Raw genomic sequence first — 19605 nt, forward strand, 5'->3', positions numbered from 1 at the left:
TCTCGCTCTCTTGAAGACGGAAGGGACGTAGCCAGCGGTCAGGGATGAGTTGATGAGCGGGGTGAGGTAAAGGAGAAGGTCTCCGGAAATGGTCTGGAGAAGAGAGGAGGGGATAGGGTCAAGCGGGCAGGTTGTTGGGCGGCCGGCCGTCACAAGACGTGAGATTTCATCTGGAGAGAGAGGGGAGAAAGAGGTCAGAGCATAGGGTAGGGCAGTGTGAGCAGAACCAGCGGTGTCGTTTGACTTAGCAAACGAGGATCGGATGTCGTCGACCTTCTTTTCAAAATGGTTGACGAAGTCATCTGCAGAGAGGGAGGAGGGGGGATTCAGGAGGGAGGAGAAGGTGGCAAAGAGCTTCCTAGGGTTAGAGGCAGATGCTTGGAATTTAGAATGGTAGAAAGTGGCTTTAGCAGCAGAGACAGAGGAGGAAAATGTAGAGAGGAGGGAGTGAAAGGATGCCAGGTCCGCAGGGAGGCGAGTTTTCCTCCATTTCCGCTCGGCTGCCCGGAGCCCTGTTCTGTGAGCTCGCAATGAGTCGTTGAGCCACGGAGCGGGAGGGGAGGACCGAGCCGGCCTGGAGGATAGGGGACTTAGAGAGTCAAAGGATGCAGAAAGGGAGGAGAGGAGGGTTGAGGAGGCAGAATCAGGAGATAGGTTGGAGAAAGTTTGAGCAGAGGGAAGAGATGATAGGATGGAAGAGGAGAGAGTAGCGGGGGAGAGAGAGCGAAGGTTGGGACGGCGCGATACCATCCGAGTAGGGGCAGTGTGGGAAGTGTTGGATGAGAGCGAGAGGGAAAAGGATACAAGGTAGTGGTCGGAGACTTGGAGGGAGTTGCAATGAGGTTAGTGGAAGAACAGCATCTAGTAAAGATGAGGTCAAGCGTATTGCCTGCCTTGTGAGTAGGGGGAAGGTGAGAGGGTGAGGTCAAAAGAGGAGAGGAGTGGAAAGAAGGAGGCAGAGAGGAATGAGTCAAAGGTAGACGTGGGGAGGTTAAAGTCGCCCAGAACTGTGAGAGGTGAGCCGTCCTCAGGAAAGGAGCTTATCAAGGCATCAAGCTCATTGATGAACTCTCCAAGGGAACCTGGAGGGCGATAAATGATAAGGATGTTAAGCTTGAAAGGGCTGGTAACTGTGACAGCATGGAATTCAAAGGAGGCGATAGACAGATGGGTAAGGGGAGAAAGAGAGAAAGACCACTTGGGAGAGATGAGGATCCCGGTGCCACCACCCCGCTGACCAGAAGCTCTCGGGGTGTGCGAGAACACGTGGGCGGACGAGGAGAGAGCAGTAGGAGTAGCAGTGTTATCTGTGGTGATCCATGTTTCCGTCAGTGCCAAGAAGTCGAGGGACTGGAGGGAGGCATAGGCTGAGATGAACTCTGCCTTGTTGGCCGCAGATCGGCAGTTCCAGAGGCTACCGGAGACCTGGAACTCCACGTGGGTCGTACGCGCTGGGACCACCAGATTAGGGTGGCCGCGGCCACGCGGTGTGGAGCGTTTGTATGGTCTGTGCAGAGAGGAGAGAACAGGGATAGACAGACACATAGTTGACAGGCTACAGAAGAGGCTACGCTAATGCACGGAGATTGGAATGACAAGTGGACTACACGTCTCGAATGTTCAGAAAGTTAAGCTTACGTAGCAAGAATCTTATTGACTAAAATGATTAAAATGATACAGTACTGCTAAAGTAGGCTAGCTGGCAGTAGCTGCGTATGGGATGATAAATTGCTGAGGTTGATAGCAGAATAAATTGTGACTCCTGTTTCCCACGTCTTCAATTTAAGCCTAGAAGACGGTGTGCCCTCAGACATGGAGGGAGACAAAGGTCATTCCACTAGCCAAGAATAGCAAAGCACCCTTTAATGGTTCAAACAGCCAATCAATCAGCCTGTTACAAGTGCTAAGCAAACTTTTGGGAGAAAATGGTGTTTGATCAAATAAAGAAATATTTCACAGAAAACAAATTAACAACAGATTTTCAGCATGCTTATAGGGAAGGGCACTCAATATGCTCAGCACTGACACAAATGACTGATGATTGGCTGAAAGAAATTGATAGTAAGAAGATTGTGAGAGCTGTTTTGTTTGACTTCAGTGCAGCTTTTGATGTCATTGATCATAACCTATTGCTGAAAAAACGTAGGTATTATGGATTTGCATCCTCTGCCTTATTATGGATTGAGAGTTACCTATCTAATAGAACACAGAGGGTTTTCGTTAATGGAAGCCTCGCTCATACAAATTCAGTTGAGTGTGGTGTACTGCAGGGCAGCCGGCTTGGGTCATTATTGTTTCCTGTTTTTACAAATGTCCTTCCACTGACCTTGAATAAAGCCTGTGTATCTATGTACGCTGACGACTCAACAGTATACACGTCGGCTGCAACAGTCAAATAAATGAATGAGACTTAACATAGAGCTCTAGTCAGTTCTAGAATGGGTAACTAGCAATAGGCTGGTGATAAATATCTCAAACTAAAAGCATAATTTTTGGGACAAATCACTCGCTCAACCCTAAACCTGGTTTAGATCTATTATTGAATAAAGTGGCTATTGAGCAAGGTGAGGAGACAAAACTGCTGGGTGTAACCCTAGATAGTGTTTGTTTGGACCCCAGGAAGAGTAGATCCCTAATAATTAAGAACACAAATAGCAAGCTTTCAAGGTCAAAACATATAGACTCATTGGTTGCTAAAATGGGAAGAGGTCTGACCATGATAGGGCGTTGCTCTGCCTTCTTGACATCTCAGTCAACCAGACATATCCCACAGGCCCTAGTTTTGTCACACCTGGACTTCTGTCCAGCTGTCTGGTCATGTGCGGAAAAGGACATACAGTGGGGCAAAAAAAGTATTTAGTCAGCCACCAATTGTGCAAGTTCTCCCACTTAAAAATAAGAGAGAGACCTGTAATTTTCATCATAGGTACACTTCAACTATGACAGACAAAATGAGAAAAAAAATCCAGAAAATCACATTGTAGTATTTTTTATGAATTTATTTGCAAATTATGGTGGAAAATAATATTCGGTCACCTACAAACAAGCAAGATTTCTGGCTCTCACAGACCTGTAACTTATTCTTTAAGAGGCTCCTCTGTCCTCCACTCGTTACCTGTATTAATGGCACCTGTTTGAAGTTGTTATCAGTATAAAAGACACCTGTCCACAACCTCAAACAGTCACACTTCAAACTCCACTATGGCCAAGACCAAAGAGCTCTCAAAGGACACCAGAAACAAAATTGTAGACCTGCACCAGGCTGGGAAGACTGAATCTGCAATAGGTAAGCAGCTTGGTTTGAAGAAATCAACTGTGGGAGCAATTATTAGGAAATGGAAGACATACAAGACCACTGATAATCTTCCTCGATCTGGGGCTCCACGCAAGATCTCACCCCGTGGGGTCAAAATGATCACAAGAACGGTGAGCAAAAATCCCAGAACCACACGGGGGGACCTAGTGAATGACTTGCAGAGAGCTGGGACCAAAGTAACAAAGCCTACCATCAGTAACACACTACGCCGCCAGGGACTCAAATCCTGCAGTGCCAGACGTGTCCCCCTGCTTAAGCCAGTACATGTCCAGGCCCGTCTGAAGTTTGCTAGAGAGCATTTGGATGATCCAGAAGAAGATTGGGAGAATGTCATATGGTCAGATGAAACCAAAATATAACTTTTTGGTAAAAACTCAACTCGTCGTGTTTGGAGGACAAAGAATGCTGAGTTGCATCCAAAGAACACCATACCTACTGTGAAGCATGGGGGTGGAAACATCATGCTTTGGGGCTGTTTTTATGCAAAGGGACCAGGACGACTAATCCGTGTAAAGAAAAGAATGAATGGGGCCATGTATCGTGAGATTTTGAGTGAAAACCTCCTTTCATCAGCAAGGGCATTGAAGATGAAACATGGCTGGGTCTTTCAGCATGACAATGATCCCAAACACACCGCCCGGGCAATGAAGGAGTGGCTTCGTAAGAAGCATTTCAATGTCCTGGAGTGGCCTAGCCAGTCTCCAGATCTCAAGCCCATAGAAAATCTTTGGAGGGAGTTGAAAGTCCGTGTTGCCCAGCAACAGCCCCAAAACATCACTGCTCTAGAGGAGATCTGCATGGAGGAATGGGCCAAAATACCAGCAACCGTGTGTGAAAACCTTGTGAAGACCTACAGAAAACGTATATAACAAAGTATTGAGATAAACTTTTGTTATTGACCAAATACTTATTTTCCACCATAATTTGCAAATAAATTAATTAAAAATCCTAAAATCCTATCTCATTTTGTCTGTCATAGTTGAAGTGTACCTATGATTAAAATTACAGGCATCTCTCATATTTTTAAGTGGGAGAACTTGCACAATTGGTGGCTGACTAAATTATTTTTTGCCTCACTGTAGGTAAATTGCAGTTGGTCCAGAACAAAGCAGCACGTATCGCACTTTGATGTACGTGCATGTCTGTCTTTCCTGGCTCAAAGTTGAATAGAGATTGACTGCATCATTATTGGTCTTTGTGTGAGGTATTGATGTGTTGAAGGTACCATACTGGGAAACACACAGTATTAAATAGAGCTATCAATACATGGAAATCTCTGCCACCCCAGGTAACTCAAGCTAGCAATAAAACCAGTTTTTTAAAAAGATAAAAGATCACCTTACTGCACGAAGGGGACTGTGAAGAGACACAGCCATTTTATATATATTGTCATTTGCACTGTATTATGTATTAGACCTAGATATTGTGTGTATGTACTGATATGTAGGCTGTGACGTTTCAAATTGATGTATTTCAGTCCTTGACTAATAATGTTAGTCAATATGTATGATGTCATGTTTCATGTGGACCCCAGGAAGTGGCTGATGCTTTTGCAGTGTCTAGTGGGGATCCTAATAAATACCAATACTTAAGTGCTTTCTCCATTTTTTTGAATGGTCTGCCTATCCATGTGAGAGACGCAGACTCGGTCTCGACCTTTAAGTCTTTATTGAAGACTCATCTCTTCAGTAGGTCCTATGATTGAGTGTAGTCTGGCCCAGGAGTGTGAAGGTGAACGGAAAGGCACTGGAGCAACGAACTGCCCTTGTTGTCTCCACCTGGCCGGTTCCCCTCTCTCCACTGGGATTCTCTGCCTCTAACCCTATTACAGGGCCTGAGTCACTGGTTTACTGGTGCTCTACCATGCCGTCCCTAGGAGGGGTGCGTCACTTGAGTGGGTTGAGTCACTGATGTGATCTTCCTGTCCGGGTTGGCGCCACCCCTCGGATTCATGCCATGGGGTAGATCTTCGTGGGCTATACTCGGCCTTGTCTCAGGATAGTAAGTTGTTGATTGAAGATGTCCCTCTAGTGGTGTGGGGGCTGTGCTTTGGCAACGTGGGTGGGGTTATATCCTGCCTGGTTGGCCCTGTCCGGGGGTATCGTCGGACAGGAGCACAGTTTCTCCCGAACCCTCCTGTCTCAACCTACAGTACTTATGCTGCAGTAGTTTATGTGTCGGGGGGCTACGGTCAGTCTTTTATATCTGGAGTATTTCTCCTATCTTATCCGGTGTCCTGTGTGAATTTAAGTATGCTCTCTCTAATTCTCTCTTTTTCTCTCGGAGGACCTGAGCCCTAGGACCATGCCTCAGGACTACCTGGCATGATGACTCCTTGCTGTCCCCAGTCCACCTGGTCGTGCTGCTGTTCCGGTTTTAGGCTGCGTTTCTGTACAGCACTTTTTGACATCAGCTGATGTACGAAGGGCTTTATAACTACATTTGATTGATTAACCCTAAATGCTTTGTTGCTCTAGATAAGAGTATGCTAAATGAATACATTTTTTTTGTATTAGTGTACATAGAAATCTGAACGACCATTTTACCTACATTCGTGGAGTTTAAATAGATTTCATATAATTTCTTATGTAATAGTTGTATGTCCCCATTTCTATTAATATTGCTGTTCACTCAGGTCTGTAGGAATGATACCATGTATTTTTACTGTATTGTTAGTAAAAATAAAACTAGAATAAAATAAATCTAATGTAATTTAAACTCATACCAGCAGTTGTGTGCATTGAAGACTCCATAATGACACACTTTAAGCACATTTGCAAACACTTCATCTGTTCAATGACACATTTATTACACAGTTGTTCAAAACAGAGGCCCAGTTTAGCAGTCTGTCAATCATCAGAACAGCCAAGGGGAGAGCCGACAGTCCTGCTTTAGAGTTCCTTGAAGTTCGCTCATTTCAAAACATGGAAACAGAAGAGCAGCCCAGCATTCTTCCACACACTTACAAGTGTCTATGCTTTGAATTGTGGTAGAGGCCTATTCACAGACTCACTCATCACTTCAGGAGGTAATACGTCCAACATACCTATTTGAAGAGCATATATTTTCTCTACAGAACCACTTCAAATCAAGTGCTCAAGTGAAGTCAGCATAATAAAATACCACACCCATTTGGACCCCTTTAAGTTAGTTTTGCTACTATTCACAATTAATCATTTCAGTGCTGTGAGTGTTGCAGAGATTTTCAACTTTGGTCCATCAGTAGCCTTTCCTTCCCCTGAATCTGGAGCGGTTATCTAACTGTAAAAATAGAGGGAAAGATCAGAAACAAGTCAATTCCATACATAAGGATATTCCAAGTGTTGAATGAATGTCATTGATATCAGTGATGACCTGTGATCTCACCATGGACCTCTTGCACTCGAAGAAAGAGGTCTGCAGTCCTTTACAGTGGCCCTCCTTCAGACACTGACTGGGCATCTTCCCCTCCTGCAGGAATGGACAACATGGAGTTAGTCAAACACGTTTGTACCAAGACTAGTGTTTTGATGTTATTGATCATTCTCACCGTTTACGTTGACTACACAACACATGCATCAATATCCAGAATGATCAGGTGTAGAACGCGCTGCACTTTTCTTTTTTTAATGGAAGTGTGGCTCAACCAACCAACAAGCCACAATTTACAATTTAATGTAAATCCTACGCTTTGAAATAAGGGATGTTATAAAAGTAAAACTGTAAAGCATAATATTAGCTAGCAAACCATAACCTCAGATGAAAGGGGATATCATATTTTCCACGTTACCTTTACAACGCAGTCGTGTTGAAGGAGACATGCCTTGAAGTCCTCCCTGATTCCCGAGCAGGCCCTGCCATCCTCCTCTTTGTCCTCGTAGAATTTAGGCATTGTGCTACACTTGCATTTAAGACAATTACGCAATAAATGTAGATTTGAAGAATATATATAACTACAGTCTGTTACATGAACGTTGTAATGCAAGCCACCATATTTGATTCGCAAAGTATCCTGGGAATACAAAAATTGAACTACATGCATGCTGGGATTGTTTGTAGTTTCAGCGAAATTAGATTTTAACATGTACTTTTTCAAGTATACCGCTAGGTGCCACTCAAAGCGTATCTCTCAGCAGAACATCAAAAGGAAAACGATGGCAAGGATGTTTCCATAGATCCTGCAACAACTCCAACATGTTTATGCCATCTCTTGATGTATTTTGAACCTAGATGGTTGACTCTATAGGAATGTGTGGCTGATGGAAATGAGGCATTCTCCCATCAGACAGTGAATTATGTGAAATAATGAAACCAAGGCAGAAAACAGATGGGTGTGATTTGTATCAACCATTTTGATTTATTTCAATGATGTCCATGTAAATTCATGCCAGAATCATCAGAGGCAGATATACTAACGAAGTGATGAAGGCACATGACATGATGGGGAGAACAGAGAAGGTGGAAGCAGGCAGGGGTGGGGTGAGCCTGACTGTCTGTCTCTTACCTTTCATCTACCTCTAGGGTCTAGGCAAGCGACTCAATAATAGGCTTACCTCCATATTGCTTTTCTAAACAATCTTAGATAAGCGTGGATGAAGGGCACAAAAAAAGGTTGGAAGTAACCCCCTTTAAACTATTGAGAAACACAGTTTGTGTTCCCCTCTGCTCAAGCCGTCCTCCACCTTAAGAAGAGGTTAATTCAGGAGGTTGCAAATCCTTCGCTAGAGCGTTGCAGATAGAAATGTAATGTATAGATCTGGCACGATTCCCATTTCTACACAGAGAATCATATCAGATCTACAGCATAGATTTCTATATGAAGGTTCTAATCCGTTGCGCTCTTTAAATAAAGTCCCAGGTGTGAGCGAGAGGGTCTGGTTTGACCAGGGGGCTCAGGGGAGGGGCCAGCTCCATTCAAAAAGTTGACCAATCAATCAATCAATCAATCAATCACACAATAAATAAAGGACATTTACAGACAAGCAAACCTGGTACAAAGTGTCCCGCTTTCTAAATCCACCCCTAGTCTTCATCCTACCTAGGAGTTTTTATTTAAAGATTTGGGTAGGCACCAGCTTGCCCTCTGACAGTGTAGCTGGGATTTTTTCCTTATACTGTATTTGTCCAACCCTACTCGACCAACATTAAGTGCTGTGATGTAGGGGCTGATTTAGAATTGGACGTGCGTGCATGCACATGTTTGACATTTAAAATAGCACTCCCAATCAAACCGATCACAATCTTCTCTCATGTTGATGGAATTTTGATAGAAAAACTCAATCTTCATAAAATCTCTTATTGTATAAACATTTCTCATGAAAAAAAAAACACACACATTTTGACCTATCCTGAACCTACCTATGCATTAAAGAGCAATGCAAATGGCTCTTTAATCAGAGTAGATAAGATGCGCCCCCAGGGGAGCGTCGCCGTCAGCATTACAGGAGGTTAATGGCACCTGAATTGGGAAGGATGGGCTCGTGGTAACGGCTGAAACGGAATGAGTGGAATGGTATCAAACATGGTTTCTATGTGTTTGATGCCATTCTATTCGCTCTGTTCCAGACATTATTATGAGCCATCCTCCCCTCAGCAGCCTCCACTGGTACGAATGCATCCGTCTGCAACTAGATGGCACATAGAATAAATGCAACATCCTGTCTAACCACTGCCAGCAGTCTCCAATTGAATGATTGGACAGAATCAGACATCACATGGGGTAGAACTCACTGATGATGTCAGAATTGTAAAATGACATAACCAACGGGGAGATGGTAAATGAAAGCCCAGCAACAGCAAAAAACTAAAGAATGGAGCATTCAAAACTGTAAGTTGAAAACTCAGTGCAACGTTCGAAATAGCATTTGATCATCTGTTCAATATATCATTTCAATATAGTGAAGTCATCAAAATAAAATGTAATGAAGTGAATGAATCCCCCATTGCTGATGGTCCTTCTGTGGCTCAGTTGGTAGAGCATGGCGCTTGTAACGCCAGGGTAGTGGGTTCGATTCCTGGGACCACCCATACGTAGAATGTATGCACACATGACTGTAAGTCGCTTTGGATAAAAGCGTCAGCTAAATGACATATAAAATTATTATTATTATGAGTCATACTGTACAATTGGTGGAGAGTTATGGAGGAACCGTTACCCCTGTCATCTGTAAATCTTGTATCACGTGATCAAATCCTCAAATCCCTTCAAAAGAGTCAACATCCTCTATTGTAGGGTAGAGGGAAGGGAGTGAATGAAGGGAATTTCTGCTCCGGACTCATTATGGAGGAGCGGGACTTTAAGGCACATGGGTATGGATCTAGCACAACCTCAGCCAGGATCTCTGGCTTAAGGCCTGTTCTGATGTCATTTTAACTTTGACCATCTGAGAAATGTTATACAAAAACTGACTCTGGAACAGCAGTTCGATTCAACCTCTTTCTCAACCAACCAGCGGACAAGACAACATGAAATACCAAGCAGCTCGTTTCGGGAACAAAAAGAACACATGCACGCACACATCAACTACCGTAGCATAAATATTTGTTTTCTTTGAACCTCTTGTACAAATGAAAGATTTATTTGAAATAAATTAATTCACCTTCATACGTCGTCATTGTCGTAATAATAATAATAAAATTAATATAGCAATACATCCCTTCAGGTGAGCAAAGTCAAGGCCAAAGTCTGATTAGTTTACCACTTAAAGGACACTAGAGGTCTTTCAGACTGACTTCCTGTCAAACAGGAAGTAGAAAGATAGATGTGGTTTCCTTCAGTCGCAAAGATTTTTCATGGAATAAAATGAAACCACAGGAGGTTGGTGGCACCTTAATTGGGGAGGACGGGCTCATGATAATGGCTGGAGTGGAATCAGTGGAATGGTATCAAATACATCAAACACATGGTTTCCATGTGCTTGATGCCATTATATTTGCTCATTTCCAGCCGTTATTATGAACCGTCCTCCCCTCAGCAGCCTCCACTGGATGAAACTGCCCCAGACACAGATCTTAGGTAAGTTTCAGGTGTTTTGCCCAGAATGGTTTGGGTTGAGACTTGAGCAAGGCAAGCTGATCCAAGATCTGCACCTATGGGTGACTTCTACCCAGGGCATAGTTTGGCAGACCTGTCACTTTAAAAATGGGGAACCACATTTAGTTTCCGCTTCGTTTGCCATCGTCATTGTAATCCCCTTCAAAAGAAGGAAGTGATAAAGGCAGTTATCTTCACCATAAGAAAGACTGACAACTTGTTTGTCTATTTATTACCTGCTGTTTACCAAAAACACACAACTCTGTGGAAAAGAACAAAAATCAACAAGTCTTTGAGGCTGATGGAGCCATTCTTCAGTCACTTCAGTCACCAGCAGGGGGCTCCACTATGGCTCCAGTGAGTGCAATACCTCAGTGGAACAGATCAGAGAGGCTGAGAGGAAGAGCACATGGAGCAGAGAGCAGCATGTACAACACCAGCGTCCTGGTGACATCAGCCTCTCAGATCAGCTGAGGTGTGTCTCTCCGAGTCACAAGGCATCGGCGTTACCTCCACAGTCAGAGCTGGAAACGGATTTCTTCCGGACACACCAAATGACTTCTGATATTTTACATCTGGCTCTTTTTTGTACAGTAGTATTCACATTCACGCAAAAAGAGAGCGAGAGAGAGAGGAAAGGATAGGCAGAAATAGAGAGAAAGCAATCGAGTGACAGCGCCCTTAGAAACCCTGAGAGGAGCGGCTCTGGTGCGCTCTGATGATGTCACTGCTGGTTGCTAGGTGGCAGAAGGCCCCTGGTCAATCAGTTTTAGGTGCGTCTGCGAGCACCCCGGGGCTGGGGGCCAGGATTGATGTGGCCCCCCGCGTTTTGTCAGCCTGCTCTCCTCTTTATGTGAATCTACAGAGAGACACACAGACACGTCACACACAGCTCTCGTTATACAGGATAACATTCCGCTGGATAGAATATAAACATGATATAAAATATTAAAGGATGGTGTGTGATTGGCTGACCTCGCTGAGGATGGCCCAGACAGCTGAGTCTTGGACAACAGAGAGACGCAGCGCCACCACCGGGTTGAAGGAGGTGTCTACAGCCCCCTCAGCCACACCCTTCTCAAACTGACCTAGAGAGAGAGAGAGAGAGAGAGAGAGAGAGAGAGAGAGAGAGAGAGAGAGAGAGAGAGAGAGAGAGAGAGAGAGAGAGAGAGAGAGAGAGAGAGAGAGAGAGAGAGAGAGAGAGAGAGAGAGAGAGAGAGAGAGAGAGAGAGAGAGAGAGAGAGAGAGAGAGAGAGAGAGAGAGAGAGAGAGAGAGAGAGAGAGAGCTGTGTTTGAGGACCTTTGGACAGGCAGTTTGCACATTGTGTATCAGTCTGTGGCAGGTCACACTGAGAGTGGGTAATCTGATGTATGAGGCTGTATGTGTTCTAAGGTAACGGGATACGAGGGTTGGTACAGGTCCACTCACCGACTCTGTAGAAGCGGTCATCAGTTCGCTTGTATTTCTCTTTGGACTTAGGTCCAGTTTCCTTCAGACACAGACACATGTTGTGGTTATGTTGGTAATGTTATGCACACAATAGGCAGGTAGAGAGCCTTGTTAACACTAACATACAGTATAATGCGCACCACAGGAGGTTGGTGGCTCCTTAATTGGGAAGGACGGGCTCTTGGTAATGACTGGAGTGGAATGGTATCAAAGATATCAAACATAGAAACTATGCGTTTGATACCATTCTATTTACTCCATTCCAGCAATTATTATGAGCCGTCCTCCCCTCAGCAGCCGCCCGCCTCTGGTAGTGATATTGAATGGAGCAGGCTGTGCTCATGATCCTGTCAATAACCAATCAATAACTGACATAGACATTTTGAGTGATGATGGATCAATAAACCAATCAGAAACAAGTGCCCTGACTATTGACACATTTTTGCACACTGTGTCGTCCAAATGTTGTCTTTGTGTTGTCTGAATGTTGTTTTTGCATTGTTGTATGTAGTGTTTGTGTTGTCTGAATGTTGTCTTTGCATTGTATGTTGTCTTGCGTTGTCTGAATGTTGTCTTTGCATTGTCTGAATGTTGTCGTCTTACCGAGAAGGGCAGTATCTCTACAGTGGTGTTCTCTATCCTGTCTCCAGGGTGTTCCTGGTTCCCACTGCGGAACAGGAACCTGCCAATCACATAACACTATTAATGCAAATTCACATCACATGTCACACTCATAAATATGTAAACTCACACCTTGTTTACACGTAACACTGTCCTGTCACACACTTCGCTGTGCTTTCTGTAACGACACATCTGACATGTTTAAACCAAGCCTGTGGTAGCGATGGTGCGTACACACACACACAAGACCCTTCACACAGCTGATAATGAAATGTCATCAGTACAATGGTACCCTGGCAGGCTAATTTGTGCAAATCAAATCATATCAAGCCCAGACACGAGACGTCGCTGGCTGCAACAGACCGAAACAAAACACATGAAACAGAAACAGAAATGGGACAAACTAAAAGCACGTATATCCTACCAACGAGACATTCAAATCTAATATCTTACGGTTCACTGTGTCGTTGCTAAACGACGACACATACAGCTGGCAGGTTATACACTCCATCGGCAGGATAGAACTAGAGGTCGACCGATTATGATTTTTCAACGCCGATACCGATTATTGGAGGACAAAAAAAAGGCCGATACCGATTAATCGGTCAATTGTTTATTTTTTATTTGTAATAATGACAATTACAAAAATACTGAATGAACACTTATTTTAACTTAATATAATACATCAATAAAATCAATTTAGCCTCAAATAAATAATGAAACATGTTCAATTTGGTTTAAATAATGCAAAAACAAAGTGTTGGAGAAGAAAGTAAAAGTGCAATATGTGCCATGTAAAAAAGCTAATGTTTCAGTTCCTTGCTCAGAACATGAGAACATATGAAAGCTGGTGGTTCCTTTTAACATGAGTCTTCAATATTCCCAGGGGGAAGAAGTTTAAGGTTGTAGTTATTATATGAATTATAGGACTATTTCTCTCTATACCATTTGTATTTCATATACATATTAATAAAACACAGATTTTTTTTTTTTTCACAAACACACAGTTTTTGCTTATGCTTGAAGTCATAAACAGCGCAATGCTTGAAGCATTGCGAAGAGCTGCTGGCAAACACACGAATGTGCTGCTTGAATGAATGCTTACGAGCCTGCTGGTGCCTACCATCGCTCAGTCAGACTGCTCTATCAAATCATAGACTTAATTATAACATAATAACACAGAAATACGAGCCTTTGGTCATTAAAATAGTCGAATACGGAAACTATCATTTCAAAAACAAAACGTTTATTCTTTCAGTGAAATACGGAACCGTTCCTTATTTTATCTAACGGATGTCATCCCTAAGTCTAAATATTGCTGTTACATTGTACAACCTTTAATGTTATGTCAAAATTATGTACAATTCTGGCAAATTAATTACGGCCTTTGTTAGAACGAGCCAGGCGGCCCAAACTGCTGCATATACCCTGACTGCTTGCACGGAACGCAAGAGAAGTGACACAATTGCCCTAGTTATAAGAAATTCATGTTAGCAGGCAATATTAACTAAATATGCAGGTTTAAAAATACATACTTGTGTATTGATTTTCAAGAAAGGGTTTGATGTTTATGGTTAGGTACATTGGTGCAACGACAGTGCTTTTTTCGCAAATGCGCTTGTTAAATTATCACCTGTTTATCGAAGTAGGCTGTGATTCGATGAGAAATTAACAGGCACCACATCAATTATATGCAACGCAGGACACGCTAGATAAACTAGTAATATCATCAACTATGTGTAGTTAACTAGTGATTATGTTAAGATTGATTGTTTTTTATAAGATAAGTTTAATGCTAGCTAGCAACTTACCTTGGCAGGTAGTCAGCCTGCCAAGCAGGCTCCCCGTGGAGTGCAATGCAAGGCAGGTGGTTAGAGTGTTGGATTAGTAACCGGAAGGTTACAAAAAAAGAATCCCCGAGCTGACAAGGTAAAAATCTGTCGTTCTGCTCCAGAACAAGGCAGTACCCACTGTTCCTAGGCCATCATTGAAAGTAATAATGTGTTCTTAACTGACTTGCCTAGTTAAATAAAGATAAAATGAAAACAATGTGTAAATGTAAGGGACATGGAACCATTCACTCTTTGACTTTGAAGTTAAATAAAGGTGTTTTGTTTTTTTGTAGCTGTCTAAGACCGCACTCAATGAGGTGTATTCCGTCCATAAGCAAACAGGAAAACGTTCATCCAGAGGCGGCGCTCATAGTGGCCAGGGACATTAATGCAGGGAAACTTAAATCAGTTTTACCTCATTTCTATCAGCATGTTAAATGTGCAACCAAAGGGAAAAAACTTGACCACCTTTACTCCACACACAGAGACATAGACAAAGCTCTCCCTCGCCCTCCATTTGGCAAATCTGACCATAATTCTACCCTCCTGATTTCTGCTTAAAAGCAAAAAATAAAACAGGACGCACCAGTGACTTGGTCAATAAAAAGTGGTTAGATGAAGCAGATGCTAAACTACAGGACTGTTTTGTTAGCATAGACTGGAATATGTTCTGGGATTCTTCCGATGGCATTGAGTACACCACATCAGTCACTGGCTTCAAAAATAAGTGCATCGATGACGTCTTCCCCACAGTGACTGTATGTACATACCCCAATCAGAAGCCATGGATTACAGGCAACATCCGCACTGAACTAAAAGGGTAAAGCTGCCGCTTTAAAGAAGCGGGACTCTAACCCGGAAACGTATTAGAAATCCCGCTATGCCCTCTGACAAACCATCAAACAGGCAAAGTATCAATACAGGACAACGATCGAATCAGCCTACACCGGCTCCGACGCTCATCAGATGTGGCAGGATTTGTAAACTATTACAGACTACAAAGGGAAGCACATCCGAGAACTGCCCAGTGACATGAGCCTACCAGACAAGCTAAATAAAGTCTATGCTCGCTTCGAGGCAAGTAACACTGAAACATGCATGAGAGCATCAGCTGTTCCGGACGGCTGTGTGATCACGCTCTCCGCAGCCGATGTGAGTAAGACCTTTAAACAGTTCAACATTCACAAGGCAGCAGGGCCAGACAGATTACCAGGACGTGTACTCCAAGCATGCACTGACCAACTGGCAAGTGTCTTCACTGATATTTTCAACCTCTCCCTGTCCGAGTCTGTAATACCAACTTGTTTCAAGCATACCACCATATTCCTAAATGACTACCGACCCATAGCACTCAAGTCTGTAGCCATGAAGTGCTTTGAAAGGCTAGTGATGGCTCAAAACACCATTATCCAAGAAACCCTAGACCCACTCCAATTTAAATACCGCCCCAACAGATCCACAGATGATGCAATCTCTATTGCACTCCACACTGTCCTTTCCCACCTGGACAAAAGGAACACCTATGTGAGGGTGCTATTCATTGACTACAGCTCAGCGTTCAACACCACAGTGCCCTCAAAGCTCATCACTAAGCTAAGAACCCTGGGACTAAACACCTCCCTATGCAACTGGATCCTGGACTTCCTGACAGGTCGCCCACGGGTGGTACGGGTAGGTAACAACACATCCGCCACGCTGATCCTCAACACGGAGGCCCCTCAAGGGTGCGTGCTCAGTCCCCTCCTGTACTCCCTGTTCACTCATGACTGTATGGCCAGGCATGACTCCTACACCATCATTAAGTTTGCAGATGGAAGGCCTGATCACCGACAATGACAAGACAGCCTATAGGGAGGTCAGAGACCTGACTGTGTGGTGCAAGGACAACAACTTCCCCCTCAACGTGATCAAGACAATGGACATTATTGTGGATTACAGGAAAAGGAGGACCGAGCATGTCCACATTCTCATCGACGGGGCTGTAGTGGAGAGTGAGAGCTTCAAGTTCCTTGGCGTCCACATCACCAACAAACTAACATGGTCCAAACACATCAAGACAGTCGTGAAGAGGGCAAGACAAAACCTATTCCCCCTCAGGAGACTGAAAAGATTTGGCATGGGTCTTCAGAACCTCAAAAGGTTCTGCAGCTGCACCATTAAGAGCATCCTGACGGGTTGCATCACTGCCTGGTATGGAGCTACAGAGGGTAGTGTGTAGGTCCCAGTACATCACCAGGGCCAAACTTCCTGCCATCCAGGACCTCTATACCAGACAGTGTCAGGGGAAGGCCCTAAAAAATGGTTTAAGACTCCAACCACCCTAGTCATAGACTGTTTTCTCTGCTACCGCACGGCAAGCGGTACTGGAGCACCAAGTCTAGGTCCAAGAGGCTTTTAAACAGCTTCTACCCCCAAGCCATAAGACTCCTGAACAGCTAATCAAATGGCTACCCGGACTATTTGTATTGCCCCTCCACCCTCTTCTATGATGCTGCTAGTCTCTGTTATTATCTATGCATAGTCACTTTAATAACTATACCAACATGTAGGGCTCCCGAGTGTCGCAGTGGTCTAAGGCATTGTATCTTAGCGCCTGAGGTGTCATTACAGACATCCTGGTTCAAATCCAGGCTGTATCACAACCGGCCGTGATTGGGAGTCCCATTGGGCAGCGCACCATTGGCCCGGGTTTGGCCGTCATTGTAAATAAGAATTTGTTCTTAACTGACTTGCCTAGTAAAATTATTATTATTTTTTTTTTACCTATTACCTCGACTAACCGGTGCCCCCGCACATTGACTCTGTACCGGTACACGCTATATATAGCCTCACTATAGTTATTTTACTGCTGCTCTTTAATTATTGAATTATTAGTTATTTTGTTATTTCTTAAAACTGCATTGTTGGTTTAGGAATTGTAAGCAAGCATTTCACTGTTGTATTCGGCACAATAGACAAATCAAATTTGAATTTGATTGATTTGATACACATGAAACACTACACATGAAACAGAATGATGAGTTGGCCTCTTTTTCCTCTCAGTCAATCACCTTGAAGCTCCCTGACTTCTCTAACACCTCTATCGCCTCTTTCTACTCATCCACATCACCTCATCTCTGTCTCCTTCCTCCACCACCTCTCTTTCTACTCATCCACATCACCTCATCTCTGTCTCCTTCCTCCACCACCTCTCTTTCTACTCATCCATTCCATCCACATCACCTCATCTCTGTCTCCTTCCTCCACCACCTCTCTTTCTACTCATCCACATCACCTCATCTCTGACTCCTTCCTCCACCACCTCTCTTTCTACTCATCCACATCACCTCATCTCTGTCTCCTTCCTCCACCACCTCTCTTTCTACTCATCCACATCACCTCATCTCTGTCTCCTTCCTCCACCACCTCTCTTTCTACTCATCCACATCACCTCATCTCTGTCTCCTTCCTCCACCACCTCTCTTTCTACTCATCCACATCACCTCATCTCTGTCTCCTTCCTCCACCACCTCTCTTTCTACTCATCCACATCACCTCATCTCTGTCTCCTTCCTCCACCACCTCTCTTTCTACTCATCCACATCACCTCATCTCTGTCTCCTTCCTCCACCACCTCTCTTTCTACTCATCCACATCACCTCATCTCTGTCTCCTTCCTCCACCACCTCTCTTTCTACTCATCCACATCACCTCATCTCTGTCTCCTTCCTCCACCACCTCTCTTTCTACTCATCCACATCACCTCATCTCTGTCTCCTTCCTCCACCACCTCTCTTTCTACTCATCCACATCACCTCATCTCTGTCTCCTTCCTCCACCACCTCTCTTTCTACTCATCCACATCACCTCATCTCTGTCTCCTTCCTCCACCACCTCTCTTCATCCACATCACCTCATCTCTGTCTCCTTCCTCCACCACCTCTCTTTCTACTCATCCATCACCTCATCTCTGTCTCCTTCCTCCACCACCTCTCTTTCTACTCATCCACATCACCTCATCTCTGTCTCCTTCCTCCACCACCTCTCTTTCTACTCATCCACATCACCTCATCTCTGTCTCCTTCCTCCACCACCTCTCTTTCTACTCATCCACATCACCTCATCTCTGTCTCCTTCCTCCACCACCTCTCTTTCTACTCATCCACATCACCTCATCTCTGTCTCCTTCCTCCACCACCTCTCTTTCTTTCTCCTTCCAACCCTTTCCACTCTTTCTTTCTGTGAATCACCCAGGGTGTCCTGGGAGTTCTTATTTTAGAACACCCTCATTAGCAGACACTGAGACCCAGAGAGAGGCACGCTTAAGCTTGTGGAAGAGGACGATTGTATGTATGGCACGACATCCCTTTTCCCTCAGAAATGCACACACACAGCTCCATCTCCCTCCTCACCTCTCTATGTTGATGGGCTTGTCAAACTTGAAGAGGACGTAGTCTCCAGCAGTAGGATTGATGGCCCAGAAGAAGTCTTCTCCCAGGTAGGTCTTCTCCAAAGTGTGGCCCTGGTACACCTGCACAGCACAGCGCAGCACTGTCAGCTGAATGCATTCAAAACATCTCAGTATACTTCACAAATAAGTACACATATCAAACGTTTTTAATGAATTCAAAACATCTCAGTATACTTCACAAATAACTATATCAAACCATTATATCGTACTACCTTACATTTTGAAATAAAAAGCCAATGGTGAAACAGGCTTTAAAACAATATATATTTTTCAACTCATAAGAAGGTCAAGCCAGAAAGGTGTCTGTGAGGGTGATTTAAAGGTGATGTACCTTGAGAGATGTGGACACCTCAGCAGGCGGGTTCACATGGATCTTATGGAGCAGGGGCTTCAGGAAGTCCTTATCCTAAACAGCAAGTGGAAGTGAGACAGCAGCATAGATGACCGGAAGGGGTCATACCAGGGGGAAGTGAGCCTCGTATGGTGAGTTGAGGAGATATGTGGGTAGATGGAGGTGGTGATTGGACATATGGTAAAAGGCTGATGCAGAGAGAGTGATCTAGGGTGAGAGGGAGGGTGCTAGAGAGAGGATGAGAGGTTTGGGACCCACAGTGAGTTTCTGGATCTTTCCGGCCAGAGAGGAGTGCAGCCCCACGTGTTGAAAAAGAGAGGGCCTGAACCGCACACGCAGACTCGACTTCTGCCTCTCACAATGCTTCTGCAGGGAGAAAGGGTAGATCGTAAAAAAAAAGTTGAAGATACCCCCTCCCCACACACAGTTTTTACGTACCGCGTCTTTCTCTGGGTTACACACTTTGACCCAGAGGATGTGGTCCAGTAGCCAATCAATGGGCTTCTCCTTATAGAACATGAGGATAAACTCTACTATGAGGTTGAGATCTGGAGCCTGGAACATCTTACCTG

General features: G+C 44.2%; 2 protein-coding genes and 1 long non-coding RNA gene across 4 annotated transcripts in view; all 3 read right to left on the minus strand.

Moving 5' to 3' along the window:
* Positions 1-6104: 6104 nt before the first annotated feature.
* Positions 6105-7326, minus strand: LOC118366465 (cytochrome c oxidase assembly factor 5-like). Of its 2 annotated transcripts, none has more exons than XM_052492614.1 (3): positions 7086-7326; positions 6671-6766; positions 6105-6577 (listed from the first exon to the last, which is right to left on the minus strand). In XM_052492614.1, the coding sequence occupies exons 1-3, from the start codon at positions 7185-7187 to the stop codon at positions 6536-6538; spliced, it is 240 nt and encodes a 79-aa protein (XP_052348574.1). In that variant the 5' UTR covers positions 7188-7326; the 3' UTR covers positions 6105-6535. The 2 variants fall into 2 exon arrangements, with proteins under 2 accessions (XP_052348574.1, XP_035604989.1); XM_035749096.2 differs by having other exon boundaries at positions 6683-6766; positions 7086-7324.
* Positions 7327-7627: 301 nt separating this feature from the next.
* The window catches only part of LOC118366599 (alpha-1,3-mannosyl-glycoprotein 4-beta-N-acetylglucosaminyltransferase A-like), a 98415-nt gene continuing 86437 nt past the window's right edge, over positions 7628-19605 (minus strand). The window contains exons 9-16 of the mRNA XM_052493199.1: positions 19472-19602; positions 19292-19399; positions 19013-19087; positions 18623-18741; positions 12382-12460; positions 11758-11818; positions 11304-11416; positions 7628-11187 (exon numbers count right to left, since the gene is read on the minus strand). Of these exons, the coding sequence (XP_052349159.1) occupies positions 11161-11187; positions 11304-11416; positions 11758-11818; positions 12382-12460; positions 18623-18741; positions 19013-19087; positions 19292-19399; positions 19472-19602 (713 nt within the window). The 3' untranslated portion in view covers positions 7628-11160. The remainder of the gene's footprint in view (positions 11188-11303; positions 11417-11757; positions 11819-12381; positions 12461-18622; positions 18742-19012; positions 19088-19291; positions 19400-19471; positions 19603-19605) is intronic.
* Positions 12527-18594, minus strand: LOC127915008 (uncharacterized). The gene is made up of 3 exons (XR_008089837.1): positions 18174-18594; positions 17533-18077; positions 12527-17419 (listed from the first exon to the last, which is right to left on the minus strand). It is a non-coding gene; the product is annotated as an uncharacterized LOC127915008 (long non-coding RNA).

This window comes from Oncorhynchus keta, chromosome 34 (assembly GCF_023373465.1).
Source record: "Oncorhynchus keta strain PuntledgeMale-10-30-2019 chromosome 34, Oket_V2, whole genome shotgun sequence".
In the NCBI taxonomy this organism is placed as follows: Eukaryota; Metazoa; Chordata; class Actinopteri; order Salmoniformes; family Salmonidae; genus Oncorhynchus; species Oncorhynchus keta.